This window comes from Sinocyclocheilus grahami, unplaced genomic scaffold, assembly GCF_001515645.1.
Source record: "Sinocyclocheilus grahami isolate Dianchi unplaced genomic scaffold, SAMN03320097.WGS_v1.1 scaffold207.1, whole genome shotgun sequence".
Classification (NCBI taxonomy): Eukaryota; Metazoa; Chordata; class Actinopteri; order Cypriniformes; family Cyprinidae; genus Sinocyclocheilus; species Sinocyclocheilus grahami.
Window position 1 is genome coordinate 18,442 of NW_015505386.1, and position 14,166 is coordinate 32,607.

The following is a 14,166-nucleotide window of genomic DNA, read 5'->3' on the forward strand; positions in this document are numbered from 1 at the left end:
TGTGTGTGTGTGTGTGTGTGTGTGTGTGTGTGTGTGTGTGTGTGTGTGTGTGTGCGCACATGCATCGAGGCGGAACATAACATAGAGACCGAAATGACATGCCGTCGTGTAAATAAGATAAATAACATACGGCTATTTAGTTTGTTTAATAAAAGGACAAAGTATAGACCTGTTCTACCGGAAAGGTAACTTTAAATGACTTCTGTTGTGATCTGGCGCTATAGAGAAACCCCCCCTAAAATAATGGCAGGGGAAACACTGGAATTGTTTCTATTTTCTATTATTCCTGTGATGCAAAGCTGAATTTTCAGCATCATTACTCCAGTCTTCAGTGTCACATGATCCTTCAGAAATCATTAGCAATCATAGTGCTCAATAATTTTTTTTTTTTTAAGTATTATTTTAGTATTAGTGCTTTAAATATACTATATATGCCATACTACATAGTTTTTATGTTCATATTTTTATTTAAATGTATATTTCTGGTAAAGATTGTCATTTTGCTGTGTTTTTGTCATTTTTATTAGTTTACACAGTTCTTATTCATTTTTATTTCAGTTTTATTTAATTTAGTACTTAAACTAAAAGAATATATATAAGTACTAAAATAAATAATTGTAATATATTCATTTGGTGCTCAAAAACAGTTCTAATGATTATCTATTTTAGTATTGTTGATATTCTACTATAGTTTTTAATAATATTTTTATTTTTTAGTCATTTTGTTGTGTTTAATTTTTATTTCAGTTATTTTAGTAGGTAAGCTTCAAGATAAACTAAAAGAAAATGTGAAAATATGCATTGGCAACTAGCTGAAATGAATTTATTTTAAGTTAACATTCATTTTAAGTAACAGTTTTGTAATGGTTTTATTATTACCCTGAATATTATCAATGCTGAAAACTGTTTTGCTACTGAATATTTTTTGTGGAAACGGATATTTTTTTCAGGATTATTTGATTTGAAATCGAAAATCTTTTGCAATATTATTAAAAAGTCTTTACTGTCATTTTTGACAAACTTTTGAACAATCGCCAAAGTCAGAGTCAAAGTTGGGTTTATTCATTACATTAAAGAAGACAATATGAAGTATTTCCAGAAAGTGTACTTAACAGGAAAAAATAAGAACACTTTCACAAATTGCAATGAATAGACAGTTACAGAGTGCTGATGCACAAACACAGCTCTATATCTATTAAAGATTGAGTACTGGACATGAAAGGGTTCTTTTAAGTTAAATAACCAGGGGGGAAATGCTGTCAGGCATAATGGTGACAGACAGAGAGGTGTTATATAGAAAAATGGAGAGATGGAGTTGGTGCATGTCTGTGTCTAAAGAGATGAGAGCTGAACATGGCCACGGCAGGCCCCAGAGGGACCATTTCTAAATATAATGCAGAAACTCAAGGTACAAGCATTACGTAAATACTGCAGACTTGCTGCTTCAGAACGTGACATACCTTCTCTCCATTAGGATTGCCCAGTACATAACAACCCATGATGTGGATCAGGTTGGGCTCCGGATTTACTTTACTCATAAACCGGCTCAGACGTTTCCAAAACCTGCATGTACACCACAAACACATGAGCGAAATCGCTCAGATAACAGTCACTAAAGGAATATCAAAACAAAACTTTTCTACGGATCTCACTCACTGGCTCATGTCTTCCTCTTTCTCGACCTTGGCAAAAGTGGCCACTTTATTCTTCAGAAGGTACAGGTGCCCCGGGCCACCCTGAAACAGAAAATTACACATTTGAAACCTTACATAACATCAAACTCAAAGAAACAGAAGACCAGTAGTATTGCCCTCTGAACTGAGAGAGACAGACCTGTGAAATCCTGTCCATCTGAACACACAACCATTACGCAACATCAAACTGAGACAGCAGTGAGTACTGTATTATTCCCACAGACACTGCTGATTCACTCTGGTGCACTTACAGTCTCATTTCTTGTCATTTTGTTTGTTTGTTGGCTTTGTTTTTTCTCACCTGACAGAAGATCATCATGCGCCAGATCTTACTGCCCCTCCTGTAGGCTGTCAATCTCTTCTCAATCTCCTCTGCACACAAAACAAACACACTGCTGTAGTCACACTGAGTGCATATACATGCACGATCTTACAGTGAATATACATAAGTTGACAGTCTACAGCCTTTAAAATATTGGGGAAAAGCCAAGGCAAGCAAAACCTTTTGCATATTAGACTAATTTTACTTTGCATATAAGAGTCTATAATCACAGTTCTATCAGCTTATTCAGAATATAACATTTTAGATGTCAAAAATAAGATAACGTAACCACAATTTTCTTGCAATGTTCCTTTTTTTTTTTTAAACTTTATTCCCAATGTTACCCTTTATTATATAATATTATAATAGTTATATATGGGATGATATTATGCATTATTTCTATATATTATTTCAAGCCCTTTGAAAATTACACATTTGAAACCTTACATAACATCAAACTCAAAGAAACAGAAGACCAGTAGTATTGCCCTCTGAACTGAGAGAGACAGACCTGTGAAATCCTGTCCATCTGAACACACAACCATTACGCAACATCAAACTGAGACAGCAGTGAGTACTGTATTATTCCCACAGACACTGCTGATTCACTCTGGTGCACTTACAGTCTCATTTCTTGTAATTTTGTTTGTTTGTTTGTTGGCTTTGTTTTTTCTCACCTGACAGAAGATCATCATGCGCCAGATCTTACTGCCCCTCCTGTAGGCTGTCAATCTCTTCTCAATCTCCTCTGCACACAAAACAAACACACTGCTGTAGTCACACTGAGTGCATATACATGCACGATCTTACAGTGAATATACATAAGTTGACAGTCTACAGCCTTTAAAATATTGGGGAAAAGCCAAGGCAAGCAAAACCTTTTGCATATTAGACTAATTTTACTTTGCATATAAGAGTCTATAATCACAGTTCTATCAGCTTATTCAGAATATAACATTTTAGATGTCAAAAATAAGATAACGTAACCACAATTTTCTTGCAATGTTCCTTTTTTTTTTTTAAACTTTATTCCCAATGTTACCCTTTATTATATAATATTATAATAGTTATATATGGGATGATATTATGCATTATTTCTATATATTATTTCAAGCCCTTTCATAATTTTAGATCAAAATCTAGATTTTGCCTATTATCCTAACCTAACTTTACATGTAAGAGTCTATAATCACGGTTTTAAAGGATTATTTAATATATAACAATATTATTCAATACATAACAGACTTATTCAGGACTGAATTTCCAAATCTCATGTAACCACCATTTTCTTGCATTATTGTTTTATTGATTTGGATGCAAATATATCAAGCCCTTTCAATCCTAAATATAATTTTTTTTTTGTTGTTGTTAATAATGAGCTCATTTTGATGGCTATCATCATTTTGTTGCTTGTTATATGGACAAACAAATGAACAAACAATCAACATTATAATTAGCATAACTGCCCACTGACATTTAAAAGGAAGAAAAACATTTTAATTTATGAATTTCTGATTCTGTTTGACTCCAAAACACATTGAATAAATCTTGATCACCACAGATTTTATAGAGTCACTTTTGTAAAACAGTCACTAGAAAATATAGGCACTTCTCTGATCCAGTGTCATTTATCAGGAATCCAATTGTTTTTGTGTTTCTCATGCTGGCTGGTGCAAAAATCAATACAAAGCCCACCGTCGTTCCACAATGAAATAACCAGGCAAGGGGTAAAATGCTCAAACACACACACAAAAAAGCACACAGCCAGCAAACACACAGCAACAAACAGCACACACACAAAGCTACATACCCAAAATATCATCAAACGTGGCATGCTCATGATCCTGGAGATAAAAATAATGAAAACAATCAATATAAACACACAGATTAGACCAATTCTGAAGGGAAACTGTTCTTTGTATCATGCTTAATGTCTATAATCTCTAATTCACACTCCAGATAACATTACTGGCTTCTGCGTTTCTTTGTGCTGTTGAGGACGTGTTGTCATTTACTATTATGTTTGCTATCAGTTTGGTCATCACTTGTCTGTTTAAACCTCTGGACAGTATTTTGTGATGTGTCCTCTTGTATCACATCCTATAGAGTGCATTTGGTTCTACTGCACAGGACAAAGCAAACATTAGCTTTGTGTTTCAAATATCTTTTCAGTGAAAATTCATTAACTACTCATTTGTTTTATTGTAAATGGTCAAAATGGACATCTGGATGATGTGTAATGTATTCCTATGTGATGTAGAGTGAAGACTGGCTTGACTTACATAGAGAATAGGTATAATAGATGGATCACCCCTTCGAATGATGTTGGGAACATATTCTGCTTTAGGAACTTTAGATGAGATCAGCTAAAGGATACAAAAGTGACAAAAGTTTTAATTAAATGAAATAAATTACAGTAATATTCTGAAAATGACTCAACATTTATTTAAATTATGTAAAAAAAAATAAAATAGAATAAATTAACAGTGTACATTTTATGTAATTAAGTCAAATAAAATTACTTAAGTAACATAAAAATGGTCACCAAGAAATTTAAGTTAATCAAGTAAATTACATTAAAATAAAATATAATACATTACATTAATATTATATTTACAATATAGCTATGTGAAGCAAAATTACTTAAAAATTCAAAAGAAAAAATCTAAACCTGAATTGCGGAAAAAACTGGAAACAAAATATTTTTTAATTTAATTAAATTGCATACCATAATTTTAGGAGGGATGAAATCATCCCCCTCACACGCCAGTCTCTCCATCTCTCTCTCCTCCTCCCAGTCCATGTCTTCACATCCGCCCTCCTCTGGAGTACCGCAGGTCGTCTGCAGATCCCCACCTGTGGCATCACACAACACAGCAGAGAGTTTAATGATGGACACAGAGAAAGCAGAAGGAAGACAAAGAGAAAAAAGGAACAAAGAGACAAGCGAGGAAGGAGAAGAGGAAAGAGTGGATGGAGAAAGAGAAAGGCTCAGACAGAGAGAAAAAGGAACAAAGATAAGACAGATTGACAGTGAATTTGTTTACATGGACTGCAGTAATTGAGCTGTTTTGCTTCCAAGTTAGGAGTCATAAACTGATAACAGGAAAAGTTCACCAAAAAATGTTATTCCAAACCTTTATGCTGTTATATCTTATGTGGAACATGAAGAGATTTTTTTAAGGAAATCCCAGAGAAGGATGGTTAATATTGACCACAACTGTCAAGGTACTGAAAATGTCGAAACAGAACAAAAAGCATTATAAAAGTAGTTAATATGACTTTATGAACATTCAGTGTTGCCTGGAATTCCACAATACGCCCTGTAGTGTTATTACTGTTAACTAAAAACTAATTATTCAATTTATTTCCCAATAAAATAAAACATACATTTTAGGTTAAAAAACCCATAAAAGAAAATTTGAAATGTTGCCTTGGCAAATGAAATAAGTTGGCAAAACTAAGTTTAGAAAAAAAATATTATTAAATACTATAACAGTTTATAAGTATATATAAATAATATTAAAATAACACTTTGTGAATTAATCAAAATTTTAATGAAAAGGATCTGAAAGTTATTTTTGGACAGCTGTGATGAACTTTTCATGTATGGAAAATCTATTTCTTCATTTTCCACTAAAAATAACAGATTGTGGGTTTGGAATGACATGAGGGTGACAAAATGATGACATCTGGAGCATTTTCATTTTTAGGTGAACCATCCTTTTAACGGCTAAAATGGAGCTTTAATTTGCTGAGAATTTCTCTTCACACTTGTTTGACTGCAGTGCGTTTAAATATACAGCAGTACACCTAACTAGAGTTGGACTGTAGTAGTGGTTGTATAAGAGAAAGTAAAGAGGAGAGAAAAACCAGGCAGCTATAGAGATAGAAAACAGACAGAGAAAAGCCAACATACAAATATTACAACTGTAAGTCAAATGTTCACAATCATTCTTAAGGCTCCCTGAAGACACAGGTGGCAAAAACAAACATGATGACAAAAATAAGTCTAAAGACAAACTACACACAGAGTTAACATGCTGACACAGAATTCTACAGTGTGCACACTTACACACACACACACACACACACACACACACACACACACACACATACGTCTCCAGAGTCCAGACGCTCCAGGCAGGACAGATACTCACAGAGAGAGTCATATAGACAGCGCACTCACACACACACACACACACACACACACACACACACACACACACACACACACACACACACATACGTCTCCAGAGTCCAGACGCTCCAGGCAGGACAGATACTCACAGAGAGAGAAAGAGAGGAGCACATATTCGGGACAGAACCACGCTCAGAGGAAGACAGACAAACAGGATCAGCTTCAAGAGCAGAGGAGGAACGTCACTGCCAGACTGTGTATGTGTGGGATATATAAGTGGTCTGCAAGAAGGCTTCCGGTCGTAATGTAATGATTTTATATACACTAATGTTCAAAAGTTTGGGGTCTGTATGATTTTTTGTTTTAAAGAAATAATACTTTTATTCAGCAAGAATGCATGAAATTGATCAAAAGTGTCAGTAAAGACTATTGCATTTGTAACCAAACATTATATTTCACTTTTTTTTTTACTTTCTATTAATAATCCTGAAAAAAGAAAAAAAATCTACAAAAATATTAAGCAGCACAACCGCTTTAGAAATGTATTATAAGAAGAATTTTTTCTGATTTCTGAATTATCATGTGGCACTACAGACTGAAGTAATGATTTTTTGGTTTGCCACCACAGGAATAGAATAGAATAAAATAGAATACATACTTATTTTAAACTGTAATAGTATTTCACAATATTACTGTTTTAACTGAATTTTGATCACATAAATGCAGCCTTGGTGAGCATTAGACATCTTTCAAAAACATTTTAAAAAGCACTGACTATAAACCTTTGAACAGCAGTGTAAATAAGTAATAACTAGTGCTGTCAATCATTTTATGCTGTGATCTTGATATGTTAAGTGTGTCAAAGTGGCATGTATAAGCGTGTGTGTACAGATGGACTCACTGTCTTTTGAGTCGTTTAGGGAGTCTTGTTTGACTGGGGTCGGATCGCTCCAGGATCGGTTGAAACTCTTCGCCCTGCGCTCTGCAAATGCTAGTGAAGTGGAGAGATGGTCACACGCACACACACGCGACGCCCCATGATCCTCACAGACTGTGGGCTGCATCACATACACTCAACCACACCAACAACAACTACACACACATTTCTCATACGCTTCAATGTCCATTTGTTTCTATGCTACACTTGAAAAACAAATAGAACCAAAATGGACAAACACTCGTCCTCTGTCGCTGGTTTATAGGTCACAATGACGCAAAACTGTCAATCATCTTTCATACAAACATGCAAACATACACATGCTAATCTACGGCACGTGCATCACATGTACAAACAAAAACACACAAAACTCACAAATGGAGCTGTGCAATCATTCGTACTGTACACTCACACATAGACTCACTTTGTGCTTTCATTCTTCTGCTGCCCACCATTCTTAAATGCTTCCGGAAATTCCTAGACATTAGTAGAAATGGAGTGAAAGAAAAAAGAGAGTGGAAGGAAAGAAAGGTAAATCAGGTCATCAATATCTGCATGTCTGTGACACTACACCAAAAACCCTTGTCTCTTATCTGCGCTTGGGAACGCAAAGAGATTTCCCTTGGTTATTCAACAGCGCAAACATATTTTGAAGGCCATATGAAACCCATAAACAATTATTTATGGTAGTACATCACTAAATATTTGCACCACGTAGGCCGTCAGAGAGACCAGCAGACGTCCTTGCTTGTGTGCACTCATGTGCAGTATTGAACCAGCAAGTGTGTACTTTCTTTGAGCCATTTGGCTTTTCTCCAGCTGACTGAGAAAGCAGACAGAGAAAAATGCCACTGCAGTAGAGTTAGTCCCACACCTCCAACTACCCTACGCATATCCATGACAACTGTACACTTAATTATAAAAGCTGAAACACTAGTAAGGGGTGGACAAAGGTGACAGCAGAAATAACAGCAAATTAGAAGACAGTGGAGTTCTTAGGTCAGAAACATACTCTACGCAAGTACGCAAATGTTGATGCTATGCTAATACATTACAAGCATGCGGTCCTGTTGTACATACAACGTGTTCTTGTGTTACTGTGGTAAATAGTTACCTTATCTGTGCCATGAAAGAACCTATGAAATCCAGATTTGAGCTTTGAGGCATTTAGTTCATGTGTGTTAGCTTTGAGGCTAGCAATATGCTAGTACAGCGGTGGCGAACTCCGGTCCTGGAGAGCCGCAGCCCTGCAGAGTTCAGCTCCAACCCTAATTAAAACTCAGCTGCCTGTAGCTTTCTAGTAACCCTTCAGACCTTGATTAGATTGTTCATGTGTGTTTGATTAGGGTTGAAGCAAAACTCTGCAGGGCTGCGGCTCTCCAGGACTGACGTTTGCCACCCCTGTGCTAGTATATTACTAAATGTTGGCAAAATGCCAATGGAAATGCTAACAGCTAACTAGCTTTTTTCAGGTATTAATCGTTTTCAGTCACATGACTGGTACTTAGACCTAGTGGGCAAAACATTCATAGCTTTGCAGCACAGAAGGCATTTGTATTTATATACTAGTCTACATTTTGGGCCTTGGTTTAAACCAAAACAACACTCTTGGCAGGACTGCAGTGCTGCACATGGTTAGCGCACTGGGGAAGAATATCCTCATTAGCCAGTGTATTGTATTATGAAAATTTTATTTCAGAATTTGATTGAGTCCGTTTCAGTGCTTTTCTCCAACAAGTGTCCTGTTTTGTGACAATTACACTGTACATCATGACTAATTGGAAGGGAAGTAATGAGACAGGAAGAAACATGGGAGGAAGATAGAAAAAGTGCTTTGTTTACACATGTGACAGAGCTGTGCCCACCTGTGAGAGGAGGGAGATATGGAGAAATCTCCCTTTTCTGTCCGTCTTTTGGCTTATTTACACCCACATGCATTAGAGAGAGAGAGAGAGAGAGAAACCTCCCTTGCCCCCGCAGCTGAGGATGAGTCAGAGGCTTTTTTCTCCATTGTCTCTCTTTTCATTCTCTCACTCTCTCTGTCCCATGTCTGCAATCTCTGTTCCTCTATTAGCTCTTTAATTTCATCACCACCTCTCTCACGCTGTTAAATAATTCTATTCCCTCAATCATGCCCCTTTCCTTTTTTTAAAGGAATATTTAATCAAAAATTAAAATTCTGTCATATTTTCTTCATCCTCATGTTGAAGACAATATTTTACTATTTAAAGAAATAGTAAGATTTAGTATAAAATAAATAAATATTTATTAATTTATAATACATTTCTTATTTATTATGTTATTTTTATCCTGGGTGCTCTTCTGCTTGAAGAAACTGAAAGTGAATGGGGGCTGGAATGATCACACTCCAAAAAAAATGACAAAAAGCACCAAAACGTGCCATATAAAGTGGATCTTTGGTATGTTTTAAAACAACTGAAATCAACAAAAGTCAGCAAAATGCCTGAATTAAGCCACGCGGATACGTTTTCTATGTTGTCTGTGCTTTGATCTGAACAAAAACAACAGGTATGTCCCAAATCACGTACTCATGCACTATTCTATGACATTTTGTAGTATAAAGAGTGCGAGTAGTGCATTTACACTGAAAATTCCCTCAAAAAAGTGCACTTTAAATACCCGAATGATGCACTTAAATAACCAAAAAAACAAAGTGTGGAATGTTGGACACTTCATGCACTCAACTGTCGCAGCTTTAACTACGTACAGAAGGGGGAGGGGCAATCAGACTCCGCTTATGAATGACAGAATAACCTTATATAATTCATACTCTTCATGGTTGAGTACATAGTGCATAAGTACATAGTGTATAAGTGCATAGTGTAGTGCATCATTTGGGACGCAGCTGACACAGAACAGCATACGCGGTTTACATTCAGTGGATACAAAATGAGACAACGAATTGTTGAATAAAGTCGTTTTTGTTTTGTTTTTCTTTTGCACACAAAAAGCTTCGTAAAATTACAGTTGAACCACTGATGTCACATTGATTATTTTACCGATGTCCTTGCTACGTTTGTGGACCTTGATCGTGTTAAAATGAGACAACGAATTGTTGAATAAAGTCGTTTTTGTTTTGTTTTTCTTTTGCACACAAAAAGTATTCTCGTAGCTTCGTAAAATTACGGTTGAACCACTGATGTCACATTGATTATTTTACCGATGTCCTTGCTACGTTTGTGGACCTTGATCGTGTTAAGATCCTTGCTGTCTATGGCAGGGTCAGGGAGCTCATGGGATGCATCAAAAATATCTTAATTTGTGTTCCGAAGATGAACGGAGGTCTTATGGGTTTGGAACGACATGAGGGCGAGTAATTAATGACAGAATTTTCATTTTTGGGTGAACTAACCCTTTAACAACTACCTTACTAACTATTAATAAGCAGCAAATTAGGAGTTTGAGGCAAAAGTCATAGTTAATGGTTTGTTAATAGCGAGAATTGGACCTTAAAATAAAGTGTGATCAAAGTGTCATATGGGTTTGCAACGACATGGGGACGAGTAAATGATGACCAATTTTTATTTCAAGTGAACTGTCAAACTACTGTATGTTTTACTTCAAGTCACCTCAGCTTTCAGCAATTACTCAGGTGTTTTTCCATACCACATTGTCTTTCCCGTGCAGCAGCTGTGCATTGTGGGAGACATCTGGCTGGATGCTCCAGACTCCTGTCTAATATGACCTCTCCGGCTCCCAATTGTCCCCACCCACAGCAGCAACTCTGATTACGTAATTGCCAGCTTGCCTTTTCTTCCTCTCATTCAGATTCTCACTCTCCTCCTTTCATCTCTCTCGCTTTCATTATATCTCTGTCCTTCCCATTCTCGTCCTGAATGTATGATTGCAGTGTATCATTTGTCTCACAAGGTTGACTTTCCAGCGACGTATCACACCACCCCTGTCCAACAATACACTCCTGAATCATCTACTGCTACTGTGACCATCTGGTCCTGTTTCAATTAGCCCTGATCCTTAGAGAGAACTCTGAATGAAATATACTGGCTAAAAACCAAAAGCTAAGCAAAAAACAACATTATTGATTATATGAAGAATATTCGAAAAGATCAGATCAATATGCTTATATCCAAACTATCATACAGTGTACGCTACCCCTTTTCTTTTTTTCCTGTTCTGGTGAGTAAATCAGAGGCTTAGAAATGATCAAATGTATGTGAGGATGGGATTATAAATCTTATCAGCATTGACTCATGAATATTAATTAGGTGATGTAATGCTCATCCAGTAGTCAAAACCGATTTTTTGAAAAGCAGGACACTTGCCAAATTATGATTACCACAGACTGATTCACTCAACTGCTGATATAACTAGTTGGGAGAAGCTGCACTATGGTGTCGTTCAAAATGTAAAGCAAAATTACTACAAAAACTACATTTTTTATTATTATTTCATATAACTCAAACATCAATTATCACTCCCAAATTTTATTTTTTGAAATGTATTTGCATTTTAACATGCATATTTTACTAGCTAAATTAGTATTACCGCTATAATACAATATGACCAGCTAGCAAAGGCTGCACTATGGTGTAATTTAAAAAGCATCTTATTTATTTATATGCATTTTAATGTTTATTACTCTGAACATCGCTGACATTATTTAGCATTGGGAATGTCTAGAATTTCTCTTGCACTCCTGTTGTGTTGACATAGGTTGGATTATTTTTCCTCTTTAAAAAAAATCCTATTTCTGAGGTTGCAAACAATTGCAATTTTCCTCTCAACTTGCATAGTTCAGTCACACCTTGATTACACAACAGTAAGAAAGTTGGTTTGAGGCTGTGCAAAAAGCAAAAACCAATTTCAAGGTGTGTTGTAACCATGGAGGTAGGGCATTGAATCTGACTCTTTAATCTCAGCCCAACCACACAGCAAATTGGGGGCTAAACTGCTTAGGGTGGTTCATATCTAAGAATAATGAACGCGCCAAGTCCTCAGACAAAATATCTATATTGATATGGATACATATCTCAGCTTTAGATAGAACGACAGGTATAGAGGTAACAATAGATAGATAGATAGATAGGGCTGTACTGCTAAAGCTCTTCCTCTATATTTTACAGGAATAAAAGCAGCGATAAATGACAGGCCTGCAACAAAGTACCTCTGGATGATGGCAGCTGACTCCACCTTGTTTTTTCTCCTCTTTCTCTCTGCTAGACTCCGGAAAACCCTGGCAGGAGGTGACACAACTTTAATGCCAGCGAGGGTGAGGGCTCACCGAAGTGTGGTTAGAGGTTAGAGCCATGCTCATGAAGGGGCAATGTTAGGCTGGGGTTAGGCAGGAGGAGCTTCTTCTGGGTAAATAAAGGTTCAGCCAACGAGCAGAGCCTCGGATTGGATCGAATGAACGGCACTTATGCCACCACACACTGGTCATATCTTGACCTTCCTGATAGCATAACCAACAGTGTCACCTACAGATTGATATTTTTTACACACCCAGAGACTCGATTTCTCCTTACAAATAAATAAAAGTAGTAAATAAAAAAAGACACTGCAGATACACACCTGCAATTCAACATGCTCAAAACCATATGAAATTATCTCAAGGGACACTTAACATTTCTAGATAAACAACTCAACTCAAAAAATCGGCATCAGCATCTGTCAGCATTTCTAAACCATCCAAGACAACTACATCTGTGTCTCTGGCTGAGGTAATCAGAATTATTCAGACCAGCCTATCAAATGAGTTTCTAAGCCATTTCTTGAATCAAAATGCTTTGCTGCATTTCGCACCACTAAAGCAACATCATCAGTCTTTCCCTCAGGTTTTCAAACCAAGCGCATTCGGATTCATTTATACATCAAGGTAAAATCATTTTACTTCAGTTTCATCAACTTGACAGCGGTGAAACGGCGTTTTCCTCGGTTCGTACACACAAGCACTGTTTGAATGGGACTAGTTACTCGGAGAAGATCCAAAAAGACAGGTGTGTTCTTCCTCACAATCTCAAATTACGAAGCAATTACGAAAAAAATTACAGAGCAAATTACCTCAGAGATCCTTTGAGAAATCGAATTCCTTCCGGATAGGAATGTTTGTGCTTGTAGTAAATTATTTTTTTCTACTTCACTGCTTCTCATTTGTTTCAGACACCATCAAATATTGTAAATAGGGCTACATTTGTGGGACTGGAGGGATGGCAGGGTAGGCTGTGCTGGGGAAGCTAGGGTTTGACATCACACACTCATTTTGAGACATTTAAAGGGTACAAAAAGGATACTCACGAAATCCTGTAGAGCGGAGAGGTGAGGCAGACAAAATGGAGAGAAAAAGACAGACAGAAAGCTTAGATAACAGCCATGTTTGAAGAAAGTGTGTGGTCAGCGTGTACTTGTCAGCTGAGTCAGTTTGACAGTAAATGTCACTAAATGAATGTGTGTTAGTGGTGAGACTCCTGTTGTTCCATCTGTACTTGAGGTCAATATAGGCGTCTAACTTCAGTGTGTGTGTGTGTGTGTGTGTGAGAGATGAAGTGAGTACTCACGCCTGCATGGTCGTTGTAGCAGTCTGAAAGCTGAACATGTTATCTTTAGGGAACCAACTGTTATCTTCTGGTTAGAAACAGGCATGAGAGACCACATTAGTACAGTTGAAATGATGTATCTGAATATATGAATTGCATAAAACTGAACAAACATATACAGTGGCCCCAAAAAGTACTTAGACACGTTAGCAACACTAAAAAATGCAGGAGTTTCATTGCAATAGACAACACGATATCAAACCAAAACAGCACTCCAATGATGCTAGATTTACTATTCTTAGCAATCTTTGTAATTACTTTTAACTATATAATAATAATACACATATATACATAGGCCTATATACATACATACATACACACACACATACATACATACCAACACACATATTGTATTAACAAATGTATAGCATGAAAAGTGACCTTGTGCAATTTTAATAAAAATAAATGGCACTTGGTTGATCATCTATCATCTAATGACACATCTATATTTTTAAATGAATGTTTGGGTTCAAAACAAGTTAAGCTCAATTGCAAGT

General features: G+C 36.5%; 1 protein-coding gene across 1 annotated transcript in view; it reads right to left on the reverse strand.

The window, feature by feature from the left end:
- Nucleotides 1-14,166, reverse strand: part of LOC107595664 (NMDA receptor synaptonuclear signaling and neuronal migration factor-like) — a 38,945-nt gene that overhangs the window by 7,439 nt on the left and 17,340 nt on the right. Inside the window, exons 4-14 of the mRNA XM_016286140.1 lie at nt 13,631-13,697; nt 13,371-13,376; nt 12,241-12,309; nt 7,519-7,571; nt 7,059-7,148; nt 4,745-4,872; nt 4,299-4,382; nt 3,827-3,860; nt 2,694-2,764; nt 1,657-1,736; nt 1,461-1,563 (exon numbers count right to left, since the gene is read on the reverse strand). Of these exons, the coding sequence (XP_016141626.1) occupies nt 1,461-1,563; nt 1,657-1,736; nt 2,694-2,764; nt 3,827-3,860; nt 4,299-4,382; nt 4,745-4,872; nt 7,059-7,148; nt 7,519-7,571; nt 12,241-12,309; nt 13,371-13,376; nt 13,631-13,697 (785 nt within the window). The remainder of the gene's footprint in view (nt 1-1,460; nt 1,564-1,656; nt 1,737-2,693; nt 2,765-3,826; nt 3,861-4,298; nt 4,383-4,744; nt 4,873-7,058; nt 7,149-7,518; nt 7,572-12,240; nt 12,310-13,370; nt 13,377-13,630; nt 13,698-14,166) is intronic.